This window comes from Pyxicephalus adspersus, chromosome 2, assembly GCF_032062135.1.
Source record: "Pyxicephalus adspersus chromosome 2, UCB_Pads_2.0, whole genome shotgun sequence".
NCBI lineage: Eukaryota > Metazoa > Chordata > Amphibia > Anura > Pyxicephalidae > Pyxicephalus > Pyxicephalus adspersus.
In genome coordinates, this window is record NC_092859.1 from 130,755,822 (window position 1) to 130,772,943 (window position 17,122).

Here is a 17,122-nt window from a genome sequence, read left to right on the forward strand (position 1 = left end):
TTTCCAGTAGTAGATGACAGAACAAGCAGGTGTGGTTCTGATCTATGGAGAGGTTAATGAGGAAGATGAGCAAGCGGTACCCTGCTGTGCTCTCCTCCATAGAAATGCACAGTGTTTGTTTCCAATCAGTCTCTCATTAATGACCGACTTTCACCTGAAACAAATAGTTGTCTAACAATCATCTAATGCGTATTGGCAGCTTAACTCTCTGCCATCGTTACCCTCCTGGTGTTGTTCCACCGACTATGCAGACATCATCAAAAGTAAGAACAAAGTCAGCCACAGCTAGAGAACCGCAGAATTCTGCAGAACCATGGTTGAGAAAGGCTGATATATACTAAATTAGTATATATAATAAATTAGAAACTTCTACGTTTTGACTAATACGTTAGAACCATTGCCATTGGTTATTGTCTTTGAGTGTATGATCTAAGGCTGTGTAAAGGTAGTTCTTTGGCTATACTCCTAAATTGTAAGCTCTTCGGGGCAGGGTCCACTCCTTCTCCTGTGTCACTGTCTGTATCTGTCTGTCATTTACAATCCCTATTTAATGTACAGCGTTGTGTAATATGTTGGCACTATACAAATAATAATACCCTTTTTCAACAAGAACCATGTCTGTACTTGGACACCAATTGGAAAACTTAGAAACTCCCTTCACTCAATATAGGCAAGTCTGTAAAAAGAATTTCCTTACGTGTTGAAATTGAAAATCTCTTTGTACAAAACTTATTGAGAAACAAAGTTTCTCAAGAATATTTGTCCAAACACAGAATAGTTGTGTAATTGTGTGTAAGTGATGGGTGCACTTAGGCTTTTTGTTTTATTCTTTTTATATATAGAAGATACTGTAACAGACTGATAAGTGTCTTTGTAACTGCACTAACTGTGTGAAAATACTGTAAAAAGATGAGTTTTCTAACGCAAGAACACATGTTCCTTCTCAAAACCACCCACAAAATGATGATGGCTTTTTTAGTCTTTGAATGACAAAAATCAATAAAACTCAACTCGTTTTTGTGATAAATATCACAGCTGTGCACTTATAAAGTCAACCAGGAACAAACTTGTCATTTCTCTGACAATAAAACCCCTAGAAAGCAATATGTGCTGTGCAGATAGTAAGTTACAGATCTATTGAAATGACAGCTTGGCAGCTGAAATTCAAATCCTCTTAATTGCAAGGAAATAATTTTCATTCATCCGAAACCATTTAACTATTTAGAAATAAAAGGAGAGATAAACTTCCCCTTCCCTGTACAGGCGCATACTTTTGTGGACCTTTCATAAAACGACCTATCATTTCTGTAACGTGCGGTGTGTCATTTGCAGATGTTTAAACTTCTAGCTGTTAGCAAAGGCTTTTAAAGCATTTGTGTCTATTTGTTTATGTGGTGTCAGTTTATATGGGTAATTCAGTCTCTGTAATTTTGGAATATGTTATTTAGCAGTAAAGAAAAAAAAAGGAAATAGCACTTTACGTTTAAAAATGTCATCTGGCTTTTACTTTTTGCATAGCTTTTCAATGTCCAGTCAAGTTTAGGTTCAAATGAATTTGTAAGTGCATGCAGTGTTAGAGCAGGTAGTCCCCGGGTAACATACATACATAAGTTGAATTTGTCGGAATAGGTACCTTTTTTTAATGTATGCAATTAGGACAGATGTTTGTCCCAACATATTATTAGGCAGCATGGTGTCAGTTACTGTATAAAATCCTCACTGTGAGTTTATCACAAACAAAGCAAAAAAAAAAAACTTTATGGAGCCTGGACATTCATTAACTTCTGGAGCAAGCTGTGCTTTGATATGCAAAAAGATACAACTGCAGAGTTTGTCTTGGTCATTAAAGAGTTACATGAGAGTCATGCAAACCACCCCTCCAGCCTCCGTCCTTCACACCAGCGGACAGGGAAGCCCTGTTCGTATCTAGAAGGCATCCGTATGTCGGGACAACTTGTACATGATTTGAGTTGGCTCTTGGAGTCTCTGAAATGCAAGAAGAAGTAGCATAGAGAGCCAATCAGTTTATAAGCTTGCTGAAAGGAGAAGAAAGCAGAGTGACAGAGAGATAAGGGAATCTCTGTGTTGTTTTTCTATATACCATTCACTAACAGACTGGGGAGGTTAGGAAAATCTGGGTTTAGAGAAAATTGGTTGAATGATGCTATCAGATTGAGGACATCATAGATATGTTCTGCAGGGGAATCTCTGGTTGGAAGGTGATTACTAAAGTAAAAGCTGGTTTTGTTTCTTTTATCTTTCAGTAAGCTATTTACTTTTATCTTATTTTTGGCTGAAGTTCAGCTTTAATAGTGCACCAGAGATTAGGTCACTTGCCATGACATAGAACACAGACTGTTCATTTAGCAAAGTGAATGTTCACTGTAAGTGAAATATTGACATCTCTCAGTAGAAAGGTAAAATTCTGTTTACTTTACTATCCAATCATGCGCTAGATTTTTAAAAAAATCTCCTTGCATATGATTAGATAGAAAGTAAATACAACTCCATAAAGCTAAAAGAACAGTCCCTTTGCTAAAAGTGTATGCTCCTTTATTAAATTGACTCCATGATATGATCCTGTAATGTGCCAGAGAGGGCGATCCATATAGAGAGGGTAAAACAGTAAAGCTGCGTACACACTTCCAATTTTTATCGTTGGTAAACGAACGACGAACGATCCTGCACGATATCTGCGAACGATCGTATGGCACCGATCCTGTACATACAGATAACGACACGATCGTTCAAAGATATTGTACACACGATAGATGTGATCGTTTGAACGATACAGGAAGTGACGTGCACCACAGGAAGTGAGCGAACGTTCGTTCACCGCGCATGCTCGGACCATGGACGATCACTGAACGACCGTACACACGATAGATGGTCAACGATCGTCGTCCAATCCGATCCGCCGGTCCGGTCGTTCATTTCCAACGACTATCCTCGTTCGTCGGCGTCGTTGGTTACTTTTTTTACGAACGATTTTTGGCCAATCGGTCTTTCGTCGTGTGTACGGTCCATCTATCGTGTGTACGGTCGTTCAGTGATCGTCCATGGTCCGAGCATGCGCGGTGAACGAACGTTCGCTCACTTCCTGTGGTGCACGTCACTTCCTGTATCGTTCAAACGATCACATCTATCGTGTGTACAATATCTTTGAACGATCGTGTCGTTATCTGTATGTACAGGATCGGTGCCATACGATCGTTCGCAGATATCGTGCAGGATCGTTCGTCGTTCGTTTACCAACGATAAAAATTGGAAGTGTGTACGCAACTTAAGACAGAGGCTTTCCACTGCTTTCCCTGACAGCTGGTTCAAAAAAGAATATTTAAAATCCATTCATGAAGCAAAAAACCACCAAACAACCACAAACACCAACAAATACAGCAGAAAATGTTTTCATGTTTAATATTATCATTTTTTTAAATTATTATATTAATAATATTATTATTATTATTAATAAACAGGATTTATATAGCACCAACATATTACGCAGCACTGTACATTAAATGTATTAAAGAGCTTACTAGAAGGAGGAGATATGTGGGGGTGAGAAGTAGTGAGGAGGTAAGAAACAGACGGGTAGGCAAGTTTAAAAAGATGGCTTTTGAGTGCTCTTTTAAGGAGCAGAAAGTAGGAGCAAGCCGAATAGGACGAGGAGGACCTCTTACTAACTCTTCACAAAATTCCTGGGTGTGTCATTGTGGAGAAGGGACAGGCCATTGCTGCCATATACTTCCCATACTTCCCATAGATAAGAACCAATCCAAGGAGTTCTAGCAAGACCACATTTCCTATGAATCCATTTGAACAAGTTTTTGAACAATTTACAATTCATGCCAGAATAAGCCAACATTTTGAACCAATTTGCCTCAATCTATTACCACGGCACCATGAAAAGTACCAAACAGACTGGCTAGCTCTTCATATGGCCTAACATGTTGATGTTAAAACTAGCTTTCAAAATAAAATGAACAAGATTTCTTTGCTTAGAATATCTCAAAGCCATCGCTGACAACTCAGATCCCAAATGCCATCTACAGTATTCCAGCCTTAAGTTTCTTCTCCTGGGACTGGTTAGGGGAGTTGGCAGCTCTAATCTAAAATCACAGGGCAAAGCCTGCTCTGTGCAAAATTGTGACCCTCTCTGTTGAGACCATGAAATCTGAATATTTAAAAATTGGTTAATATGAATTTGCTAAATCCATCAGAAACATTTGATAATCACATGGAGTTTTTAGTATGGTTAAGCTCTAATAGCAGATGTAACATCCAACAGGAAAAACTGTACAATTATGCATTGCATTGCACAAATGTCTCATTGATTCAACACTTCATATCCAAGTCTGTACAATCTACCTGTCTTCTATATAAAACATTATGGGAACAACCAGGTGTGTTTTCACATGTCCATTGAGCTGGACTGCAAAATAATTTTCCATGAATGTTTGTTAACACAAGTTTATTCTTGAACTGGATAGAACCCATATTAGTCACAACAGTGTACAAAAATTGTGTGCAATATGGTTTGCAATAAAACATATTGCATTACAATACAAGTAGTAAGACTGGGCTTTTTAATCACATGTAAAATGAGAATACCTTGATCACTAGAACAATGCCTTTGTATTTCAATCTTTAGTTGATTGTCACATACCTGTTTTAGAATTGTAATAATTGATTTATAATTGTGTTTCTGTGTACAGGCAGCTGGTTTAGGCAGGATGAAACCAAATACCCTTGTGATGGGATTCAAGAAGGACTGGAGACAGGCCAACGCTGTGGACCTGGCAAACTATGTGGGATTATTACAGTGAGTGTTTCCTTTTAGCTGATTGCAGGCCAGAACCACACGAAATAGCCATTTGTTTCCATTTGGGATACAAGTGGAGGCATATGCATACGATCCATTTCATTATTTTACATTAGATCCAGATTTTTACTTTTGCCTGCGTTAGTTATAGCCGTTGTACCGTGGATTATGTTAAAAAAAAATCAATATTTACATTGAGGATGCTATCTAATTGCCAACTGTTCCACTTGCTCACTGAGCCGAGGTGATGCCAACACCTGCTCTCCGTAGAATCGAATCTTGCCAAAAACACAACAGCTTCAGCATAAAAATGACAGACCAAACACTTGCACTAGAATTACATTTGCAATGCATAATGCATTTCCTTTGGTCGAAGCTCTTTATCAACACTAGATAGGGCTAACGTAATTCTCAGATTCTGTGTTAAAAATGCCCAACTGTGACAGTGATAATGACAGGCAAGTTGTCAAACACCACACATGCTGTGTAAAGGCAGATTCACTTGTCACAGTGGTCCAGAACTTTATTTAAGCTGCCATAATAGATATTTTGCATGTTCCTCATGAGGACTTGCTACAAAGTAGAACTATAATAAAAAAGCGTACAAATACAAACTTTAAATGCAAATGCACATTTGGCCTGAATAATTCAGAACAATTTGCATCCGCAAATCAAGAATTTTTTTTTGTTATCTCAGCTGCACTGCACCGATAACCAAGTTGATGAGCTTTATAATGACAGCATGAGTATTGTTTATTTGCCATTCACAGGTGCTTTTCATATTAGAAATAAAAATCCATTAGGCTGTACTGTACCACTGGGCCTCGTCTGCTGCATTAAAAAATAACACTATAGTTTTGTTGTGGTCAGTATTATGTGCAATAAAATGTTTTGTCAAAAGGAACCACAGTTATATTGCACAAATGGGACTAGAAAGCTGGTTAAAAATTGCAAATTGAACTGCAATGTACTAAGAGTACACTGTGCAGCACGGTGGCTCAGTGGTTAGCACTCTGGCCTTTGGTCCCAGGTTCGAATCTTGGCTAGGACATTAGATTGTGAGCCCCTTTGAGGGACACCTAGTGACATGACTATGGACTTTGTAGTGTGTCAGCACTATACAAACACTGGATAATTAAAGAGAATAAAATATCGTGTGGTGTGCATTGGTACATAAAAGCTGTGCCAAGTCCTGAATATGTACTGAACCTGGAAAGGGAACATCTAGAAATGCTAAGAATTACCTAAACATTACCTGTTGCTCTATAGTTGGCCTTCCACTGCTTTCTTGCCCACATTTTACTTTGAATGCACACAGGGTCCTAACAACAGACCCTGGGGCCCCACAACAAAACTCAGATGAGGCTTCCTAATGATCTTCTGCCAGGATATCTTGGAGCATCAACAGAGAAAATGCAGTCATGAATCTTAACATAATATATGTCTAAATACACTTATCACCCCAATACTTTAGCTCATATTTAGTTTGCTTATTGTATCTGTTGTAATGTATAAGTCCTTAGCAAGCCCATACAAAAAAATCTTTGATTGGCAGCACAAATATTATCTGCAAAGCAAATTTGATGCGCAATTACCAGAGGCATATGTTGATTGGTTCTCTCATACACATACCTTAGGGTTGTTTTCCCCCACAAAACTGTACATTTATTTAGTACCAGGAGTTCTTCGTATTTGTATGCTTTCTTTAGGGGAGGAAAGCACGCATGAAGTTTGCCCCAAATTTTTTCCCCCCAAAACCATGTAAAAGTTTCAAAATATATTTTTGCAAATAGTTAAAACAATACAAAAATTACTACAGAAAACAAAATGTATCTATATTATAAAACACGAGTTTTTAAAGTGAATGAAAAGTGAATGAAAATGTTTTTTCTTACAGTGATGCTTTTGATTTCGAATATGGAGTTGTAATTGTGAGAATCAGCCAGGGCTTTGACATCTCAGCAGTTCTTCAAGCTCAAGGTAAGTGCTTTGTTTATGAACACATAAGTCTTTGTTAAACAAGGGGTAAGGGTCCCAAAAGTCAAAGGTCAAGGTCAAAAACCACAATTCTGTTCAATGAGATACAGAAAAATAAGTTATAGTTTATCATACTCTTCTTCCACAGATGCTTATATTATTATTACATATAAAGGAGTTGTTATATCTTTGCTGGTTTCATCCATCTTCCTGAATATATGAATATAGAGTGTGAGCTTAGAAAAAATAAAAAGTGCAAAAATAATTGCCTTTAAATTGCATGATGCTTTCCAATAAATACCCACGCAGGAACCCCTCCCCCAGATGAATGAATTCCACATCCTTCCACAGACAAACATCCTTTTTTTTTATTAATAAATGTGTCCTATTACTCCAAGTGGGATTTGGGGAGGGGGGGATTCATTAACCAACACCCCCATTTTTGTTGGTTTGTTTTCCTGCATAAAGCAAAACATGAAGGAAGTCTGACTTTTTTCTGACTTGCAGCGTAGTTGTTTAAGTGCTGTCATTTAGAAGTATGTAAACCAAAAACAGCCAGACAGCTAGAGAATTGAATAGAATGAAAACAAACATATGTATCTTTATCTGGTGAAAGTTCAGTAAATTATAGATTCTAGCCCAATTGCCAGCCCTAAGATTAATCAACATGAAAAAATACCAAGGAAAGTAGGGTTTTTAAGGCAAAATATTACAGTTGTATTTATAATAAAGTCAAGTATTGCTGTACAATAAGTTCATACAATCTGGTATGACCTCTAACTTGAGTTTTGGTCGATACCAATTTGGCCCTAAAGGGGCACTAGACAGTCGACTTCTGACCAAAATCAATAAATACTTAATACTTGTATCTTATAGGTAAATCAGAATACCCAATGCGTTTCGCCCGGTATGGGCTTCTTCAGGGGTGTTGTACGTGTAGCACAGGTGTACAGAAGTTCATTTCATTTGCAGTGTAGATTCCTTAATTAGAAAGTCTAATTTGGTTTTGGATTAAAACAAAAAAAGGTACTTGGATGGTCCAATGAAAAAATGAAGGTCTCTTATTCCTAAGAGTAGGATAGTAAATAAACCCAGAGGGGAAAAAGGGTTTTTAAATCTTAGGCTGACATCTCATCAGGAATAACTGCAAAGGAAGCAGCAGCGCGGTCTGTGTAACCACGCTGTGTTACCAAAGAGTGGCAGAGCGGAATCCCGGAGGCGTCCTCCATATATGGTGGACGCCTCCGGACGCCTCCAGTCTTTAATACCTTTCTTGTAATTGAATAGAATAGCTGTATCTTAAAAGTACCCGAAAAATAAGTTTTTAAATATTTGTTCATGGAAACAATTCCAGTGATTTCCAGTCCTATATGCTGCTTCCCCCTCTATACTTACTGTAGTTCATATATATATATATATATATATATACATAAGGAGAAAAGTATTTTTGTAAACTGAGGTGCAAAATAAGCAATAACCAAAAAACCCTAGATCTAGATCACCCAGGTTTTCCCATGATGGCTAATCTGCTACAGTCTTAAATACCTTTAATAAATTAGATCCAATGTATTCCAGTCACTATGACCTATGTAACATTACCTTTAGCTCTTTGACCACATTGAACCTTTTCAAAAAGTGGAGACAAATAAACCACAAGGCCACGTTCCTTAAAAACAGCCTTTTGTTCCCGGCATCTGGTACTGACAGAAAAATTACAGGAGATAAAAATATTGAATCACGATTTTGGTTCATTCATTTTCAGAGATGGACGCTTATAAATTACAGGTTTTAGATAAAGCAATAATTAATTCCCATTTGAGCTGCAAATTTCCTGTAATCTGTTTATTGAAAAGAGATGAAATACACATCCTCCTGTCCAACTAGCATTGTCATAACTCATTTTATGATAGTGGGGAACAGAGTGTAGAAGAAAATGTTACATTCAATGAAAGTGACATCAATTATGATAGTAATAAATGTCCTAGAACTGGTGGACTGAACCAGTATAGTAATGGTTTGTAGCACACAGTGACACATTTAGTTATGATGATAACATGTATGATTTATACGTTGTCACTCTCCATTCTGCAGATGCAAAATAGAAGCAATGTATACCCTCCATGCAGTTTTATAGAATATAAAGTAGCAGCCATATTTTAAAAAATGATTTGTTATATTTTAAAGCTAAATCCTGCTCAGTTGTACAAGTTTCTATTCTGTACTGATATTGCTTAAGGTTTTTTGGGTGAAAATCTAAAGTGTGTACAGGTGTCCCCCCAACAATAAAAAGGTTGTTAGTGATCTACAATGTTTGATTACCAATGACCAACCACTATTGCTATTGTTTTACTGTGGAATATCAACTTGCGGGGAACCTTCCCCTTATACTCCCTGATTTGTTGTCTGTGCCCACACTACTTCAAATTATTGGTAGTCATCAGTGGGAACAATAAATGTCTACACTTACCAGCACCATTGGCAGGTTTAGTACTTTGAGAAGGATAAGGGACAAAATGTTCTCCATCTCTCTTTAATTCCATTTTGCTAATAATGCCCATTACCACTATATATACTTATCTGACCTCTGCAATGATCATTCTATTTTTCTATGCTTAGAATCACCATGGAACTTGTCCTAACAGTGTTGGAAACAGAGGTTGAAATCAATGATCTCCTCCTGGAAACTCTAGTTGAGTGGTAGCCATGTAGAACCTTTAAGCTTTACCACTTCCAAGCTTCTGACCATTTACCTCTTCCTGGCACCTACTGGTGACCTCTAGGTGCCCAGAAGTTGTAATAGATGCCAAGTGCCTAACCTAGCAAAGTGGTGCTGTTTTTATTTTTCATTTAATTAAAACTCCTTTCCAATTTAGGTCTATTGAGGTGGCAAACCACCCTTGAACATTGCATGTTGTGTCTTAAGAAACATGCAATATCAATGCCACCACCAACTGCCTAAGCAATAAAAAGTGGACCTGTTAATTTCAATATTACCTTTGTGCTGATGGATGGAAAAAACACTAATACAGGTAGTCCTTGAGTTAAGGACATACGACATATGGATGACTCCTAGATATGAATAGGGCTTCCCTGCTGCTTGTGTGCAGGATGGAGGCTTGATGGGGGGAGGGGATGGTTTGCATGACTTGCAGCGGAAATCTTTTGCTAAACACAGCTGAGGTTGTGGTTGATCTTTAGGACTGAGCTCTTCTGCAACATCTTGTACCTCTTTAATGACAAGACAAACTATGCAGTTGTTTCTTTTTATCATATCAAAGCACAGCTTGCTCCAGAAGTTAATGAATGTCTAGGATCCATAAATTTTTGGTTTTTTTTTTACACCACGCTGCCTTATAATACATTAAGACATCTGTCCTAATTGCATTTATTAAAATAATGTACCTGTTCTGACTTACATACAAATTCAACTTAAGAACAAACCCACAGTCCCTATCTCGTATGTAACCCGGGGACTACCTGTATGTACTGGTTCTCCGGGTCATTATAATAGGACTCTTAATGGACAGATGTCAAGTTTCTGTTCCTGATCCTTCATGATTATTTCCAGTGACAACTGACCAAACAAGCATTGTATAAAGAAGGGTGGAAGCATGAAGGGCACCTCCTTGTACCTTCCTCTATAGTGTTGACAGAATTTAATTCCTCATTTTATAAAGAATACTTGGGATTATCATATTTTTTTAGACATTATTAGATTTACTCGATCATATTCTATAAATACACACTGCCTAGTTTTTTTTAATTCAATTGTTTGGTGTTTAATAATATAGCAGATGTGTTTTTTATAGCTTCACATGGCAGATATAAGCAATTAATAGCAAAACAATGACACATTTACATCACCACCAGTATGTGTCTTTATACTTGCTATAGCACTGACGTAGAGAAGCTGGAGATAGCACAACAGGCCCAGACAATGCGACAGATATTCACAAGTTAAAGTGTGATCTAATGCTCGGGAATGTATCTGGTGCCATCTTTTGGACAAATTAAGATTCAACATATCGGAAAGATAGATAGGAATAACTTTAAAGACTTGTCTTTATTTATTGTCACATATGTTTGGTGCCATTGAGTAAATGCTGACTTATGATAACTTTTCTAATAGCTGTCCTGTGTTTCAAGAAATAAAACAGATTGCTTGGCTTTTCTATGTGCAAAGTTCATACCAGCGACAGTTTATCCAGATGCCAAGTGTTTTTAGATTGTAAAAAACCCACAAAAACACAGGTAGAACAGACACTTTCCAATCGGATCATGCCTTATTTTTGGGAATCAACACTGCAAGTTTAAAGTACAAAGCTCATAGCCACCCACGTCTATTATACTTATGTAGTTTGTATCCTTTAAAACAATCTGTGAGATTTTACTGCATATTAGGAAATTCTGGGGCACCAATTTTTTACAACATATCAGACTCATGGAATGGTACAACAGCCTTGGTGATCTTAGCCATTTTCAAAGATATAGTCTGCCTCAAGGCAAAAATACACACATTTGAGTAAATCTATAAATCATCTGTAAACCAAGTTTGCCAATGTGCGAGCAAATTTATTAAATTCGGTCTTGCGGCGAATTGGGCTGTTCACACTTATCAAACATGTAAGCGAGAATGACCTTTGTTAATTCGGCGGGCGACACCGAATTTTTGGGACCTGCAAGACCAATCAGGGAAGTGGAGCTGTCAGCTCCGCTCCCCTGATTGCTCTTGCAGCCCTTTACTAGTTGTATGTGTTCTTGGATAGAGTTTTTCTATCTTAGAGCAGAGGAGTCCAGTGTTCCTGGACAGAGAAACTCTATCCAAGAACACATACAGTTGTATGTGTTTTTGGAGTACAGGGCAACAACAGTAATCAGGGGAGCAGAGCTGACAGCTCAGTTCCCCTGATTGCTGTTGCAGCCCTGTAGTATGTGTTCCTGGATAGAGTTTCTCTATCCAGGAGCACAATGTGAGCCTTGCTGGCTGCTCATGAATGAATGCAGCCGTGGGAAAAATCAGAAGATTTTTCCCAAGGCCGCATTCATTTATAAACGCAAGCCGCATGACTCACTTGCCCTCATTCTGACCTGTAGTGTCTGAAGATCGCTCACTGACAGGAGGATTCCCACGGCTGCATTGGATAGAGTTTTTTATGCAGGTGCAGTAATCCTCCTATAGTGATTTCCTAGATTTCTGATGGTTTCGCTAAATTTCCCTGACCCATCGGTACTTTAAGGAAATTTTCGCGAGAATGGCAGAGGCATTCTCGCTCATCCCTATTTGCCAAAACATTTCAAATATGACCAAGTGTTGAACTTGAATTATTTCCCAAGGAATGATCAGTTATATATTACATTTTCATTTTTAAATAATATAGTTTTTATAAAAAGAAAAAAAAAAGGGGGAAGCCCTCCTCTTCTGTCTTCACCATTGCATGGGACTGCAGATCCTCCTGGGATAGGTCTCGTGCCCAAGGATGCTTCGGGCATGCGCAGATGGGGCTTTTCCACCCACCCAATCTTGCATCTGCACAGTGCGAGATCAGATGATGTAGCAAAAAGAAAGAAGAATACAGAAGAAGATATTGGCGCCCAGGGATCAAAGGCTCTGTGGAAGTAAAGGTAAGTATATTTTTTTTAATTTTTATGAAAGTTACGCTTTAAGTTGTGCAACCTATTTTTCACAAACTCCAAGGACAGTTTATGGGGGTACCAATGCATGCCAAACTGCATGTTTTTGGATGGTGTGAAAACTGGAGTTCCCAGGGTAGATGTGCTTTGGCAGGATTCAAACTTAGGTCCTTTTCATTCTAGGTGGCCAGTTCACCTTCCCAGTATAAAACTGTTCTTATAAAATGAACACCACAGCCCAAAAGGGGCCCCTTTGCAATCTATGGATAAAATCCATGTTCCTCCAGTGCCTGACCCCCATGACTAGAAGGGGTTTTCTCACTCTAAAGAAAGAGGTTGGTGTTGTCCACAGCTGTGAGGTTCTGATTTGATCGTAACTATATTGTAGGTACCCTTCAGGTCCTTTACTGAAATTTCAATTGTTACCTTAAACCAACCAATACTGTCATTGTAACACATACACAGTGAGCAATTTAGTCTAATTTGCCTATCTAGGCAAAAATCTTGGTAATGCTCTAGCATAATCTTCAATGAAAATGTTTGGTAAAACTTCAGCATAATCCCCAATAGATATAATTACCAGGGTAGTGAATAGAATAATATGTGCACTTGACCGTAACAAATACTGCTCAATAATGAGTTTGAAAATCAGATTTACTTAATTGGTTGCTTTGTGCTACTCTAGTTTGCATGCTGTCAAGTGTTTCATTAAATTTGAGTAAGCTGGCATATAATATGTTTTAAGGTGCTGGATTTTCCCCCCAGGCATAGGTAAAACATTACAGATACAGACATATATGCATCATTCCACACCAAAGGAACATTTTTATTTATGGGGAATTTTTTTTAAAGCAAGGCAATATACTAGCTTTCTATATACACAATAGCTATAGCTAGCTATATACAAAATTGAAATCCATGTACGGTATAGGAACTGTTTTGCTTCATACTCTCAGATCGTTTTGGTATCTAGGTATTCCTACCAACTAGCACAGTTAGATTCTAGACCTCCACCATATCAGCAGAACTTTGTAAAGCCTGTTAATTGGACAAAGATGGACATGCAGCACACTGTTCAGGTCATCTCTCCATTCCCTCTGCTTTTCTGACAGCTTGTTCCCTTTATCAGAGCCTTATTGGCTGAAAGTGCTGGCCCTCTCCCTAAACTGAACACTAATTTTTAGGAAATTACAAGGTTTTATCAAGAAAAATTTACATACTTACCATTTAAAAATGCATTTTTTTATGCATTTAATGTGTAACTGTGGTAATGGATGTTTTGTTCTACTTTGTGCTTTAAATGTTTTTAAAGATTTGTAAAACACATTTTTAAACCGCACAGTCTTTCCAGCTTGGATATTTACCCATACCAATTAATTTTAGTGGATTTATGAAAACTTAAATACTTTTCTAATGCAGATTTACAGTTTAAATCATATTGGTTTACTGGAACAATGCCTGATTTGCCACAGTTTTAAATGGACTGTAGCATCACCCACATCTAATGAACTAAAACTTCATAAGTAAAAACTTCTTAAATTATATAAAACTTTTAAAAACTCTGAACTTAATAGAGTGCTGCATTGTGAAGGAATGAGAACAGATAACCTTTACTATTGAATCATATGCATGATTAACATTATATCCTATTAACTACACTCATTGTGTTATTATAGCAAAGCCCAATTAAAAGAGCATTAGCAATCACAGGTACCATGATGGGTAATTAAGGCCGGTATCAGTCGACCATCCGCTGCGATGAAGCCATTTATATAGGCCATTTCCTAGACAAGGAAGATTAGCTCTGTACTTCATTCTTGTACAATGAAAGGTAACTTTCCCAGTGAGGAACCTTTACCACAGTCTACTGCTCCCAATGCTGTAACACGTAGGAAAATATTTTATACTTAAATGTGAAAATGCCCCTCTCTCCATTTGTAATGTATGATATTCAGGACATAAACAGACCATTAACTTGTCTCAGCGTACGATTTGTGACAGATGAAGGATAAAAATATATCCGTGTTTAATGGAAAATCACATCAAAGATCTAATTGAATGGCTAGAATTTTAAAAAATGATCTATTATACAATATGTTTATAGCAATTGAAAAGTAATTGAAAAAATGTCATTAATACATCATAAAACGAATTCAGGTATATATGTAAAATAAATTCCTACGCCTGCAGAGTCTGCACTTTCTTTTCATTGGTCATCTTGATTGGCCAGGCCAGAATGATGTAACTCCTGCATTATGCTCATTCATTTCCAACACACGAGTATGGGAAAAGCCCGGGGCACTTGAGAACAGGTCAGATGGTGTGTAAACCCCCCGTTCACCTTCATGATTGTAGAACAGTGGTCAGGTGTTATTGCAGCCACTCAGATCACTTCTACAGACAAGCTTAATTCTCAATAATAAACTAAACTTTAAAACCAAAAAAAAATGCAAGCAGGGAGCTCTTTATTGCAGAAGGGCTATCCTACCAGTACTGTAGGCTGACAAAATTCATCCTCTTCAAGTCCAAAGGCTGACAATATCTATCTCACCAATATACACCGCACCAATACTGTAGGCTGACAATACACACCCCTCAAATATTAGAGGCTCACAATACACACCCCTCCAATATCAGAGGACGACAATACATCACCCTCCAATATTGGAGGCTGACAATATACATGGCACCAATATTTACCGCTCCAATACTGTAGATTGACAATATACATAACATAACCCTCCAATATTGGAGGTTGACAATCCACCTCTCCAATATTGGAGGCTGACAATACTCATCTCACCAATATACACTGCACAAATACTGTAGGCTGACAATACACATTTCCCCAACAAACACCACCCCAGTATTGGAGAAGATAGAGTATCATGGGAGAACCTGGGTGATCCAGCAAGGTTTGCTAGATCACCCAGGTTGTCCTATAATAGTCTATTTTCTCCAGCATTGGGGAGCTTTAAAAAATTAGGCCCATTTGTGAATAATTTTTTGATTATCCAATCAAGTGAAAAGTAGAGATGCTTAATAAGATGACGAAAATTGGATCTTAGTATGAAAATAGCATTCAAAATACCCTTATTTAAAACAGCCAATCAAACACTGCAGCTACAGCATTTGATTGGTTCAATTTCAAGTCAGTGATATTTGCATTCAAAAGTCATGATTGGATAATTGAAATTAACATTTTCATATTTTAGTGTGTTATTTTCAAGGTGCGGACCATAAGACATATTTATTTTTTTGTATTGCACAATTTTTTTCCATTGACTTACTTTCTTCTATATAAATTCACAGAGGAATACCAGAGATTGGAACAAGAAAGACTGGCAATGGAAGCTGCAATTAAAAGCAGTGAATTTCAAGATGGGAACAGCAAATTCCGCCGATTCTTCAGTAAATCCTCCAAGTTTAATCTCCCATCTCAACCCTCTAATAAAGGTAATACCCAACCCCTACTGCTTTTAACTTTCTAACCCTTTGCTAAGTGGAATATCAGCTCTGAACTTGAAAAGGAACATCGCAAAAAAAAGTTTACCATTTTTTTAATTTATTTTTCCTTAACAAATTTCTGCAAAGGTATTTCATTCTCTGTACAATTTGTAAAATGGTTCCGCCAAAAGCAAAATATATGACTTCATCTAAATTAAAATTAGGGCCTGAAGAAATAGCAGTGTAATTTATATACATTACAAGTATTTCTACTTATAACTATTTATGGTATGTTCAGCTGTCAAAATAGCTCCCCCTAAATAATAGCAGGCTTTTGCTAAAGCAATATTTGCATTTGGCTTGGAGGGAGTTTACACTTATTGCATTGTAAGCAGTCTGGCTTCCTTCTTATGTATTCACAAGTGAAATGATTGCAGGAAAATATATAAATTAGCAAAGATGTGATAAATTCTATAAGTATTAAAAAGCTTTTTTCGGCTAATGGCTGCAATACTTTGTGGTTCTGAAACTCAGCATATTAGCACTTTACTCTCATGGTAAACTATGATACTCCATTAATATTGATAGCGTTATGCATTTAAGTAAACCCGTGTTTGCTTTGAACCTAATTAAATAACATTTAGGTTATTCTTGTTCATTACTGCCATTTGTGCAGACCTAAAGTTAGCTTGTGTACAGACTATGGATAGTCAAGCATTTACATATACCCAACAAGCAGGTAGGCTTCAAAACAACCCTTACTGACCCCTGTAGTTTTAGGCACTGTGAATAAGTGCATCCACAACAGAATCAATCATCCTGGGATCCCCATGTTTATCAAAAAAGCCATATCACAGAGCACCGATGTGTCACAACAAGCATTGCCTAATTCTTTGTTAGCATATTTTGCTTATTAGTGCCACATGATGAAATTGGGGACTGATTTTAAAAAATCCCAAATTCAAAACTTGTTATTTTGCTGCAAAATTTAACTTGATGCAAGTCTTTGCTTCTGAATATACATAAATTTATCAGTAACAAAGCCCATAGTTTAAAATCTTCTAAACCATGCCACTCTGATATTTGATATGTTATGCACACTTAGAAGATATTAGGTTATACAGGTAATCGGGCATAGTGCCAGTGTCGTAAGTGGTATAGTGGCTCAAAGGTTGGCACTCTTGCCTTTGCAGCGCTAGGTCTCAGGTTTGAATCTCGGCCGAGACACGTGGGTTATCGGGTCCC

The 17,122-nt window shown here is 37.4% G+C and overlaps 1 protein-coding gene across 4 annotated transcripts in view; it reads left to right on the forward strand.

Annotated features, from left to right (window-relative positions):
• SLC12A1 (solute carrier family 12 member 1) overlaps positions 1 to 17,122 on the forward strand; it is a 79,644-nt gene that overhangs the window by 48,622 nt on the left and 13,900 nt on the right. For all 4 annotated transcript variants that reach the window (XM_072402397.1, XM_072402396.1, XM_072402395.1 and 1 more), the window contains 3 exons: positions 4,716 to 4,822; positions 6,720 to 6,802; positions 15,743 to 15,886. In XM_072402397.1, coding sequence (XP_072258498.1) covers positions 4,716 to 4,822; positions 6,720 to 6,802; positions 15,743 to 15,886 — 334 coding nt within the window. The remainder of the gene's footprint in view (positions 1 to 4,715; positions 4,823 to 6,719; positions 6,803 to 15,742; positions 15,887 to 17,122) is intronic.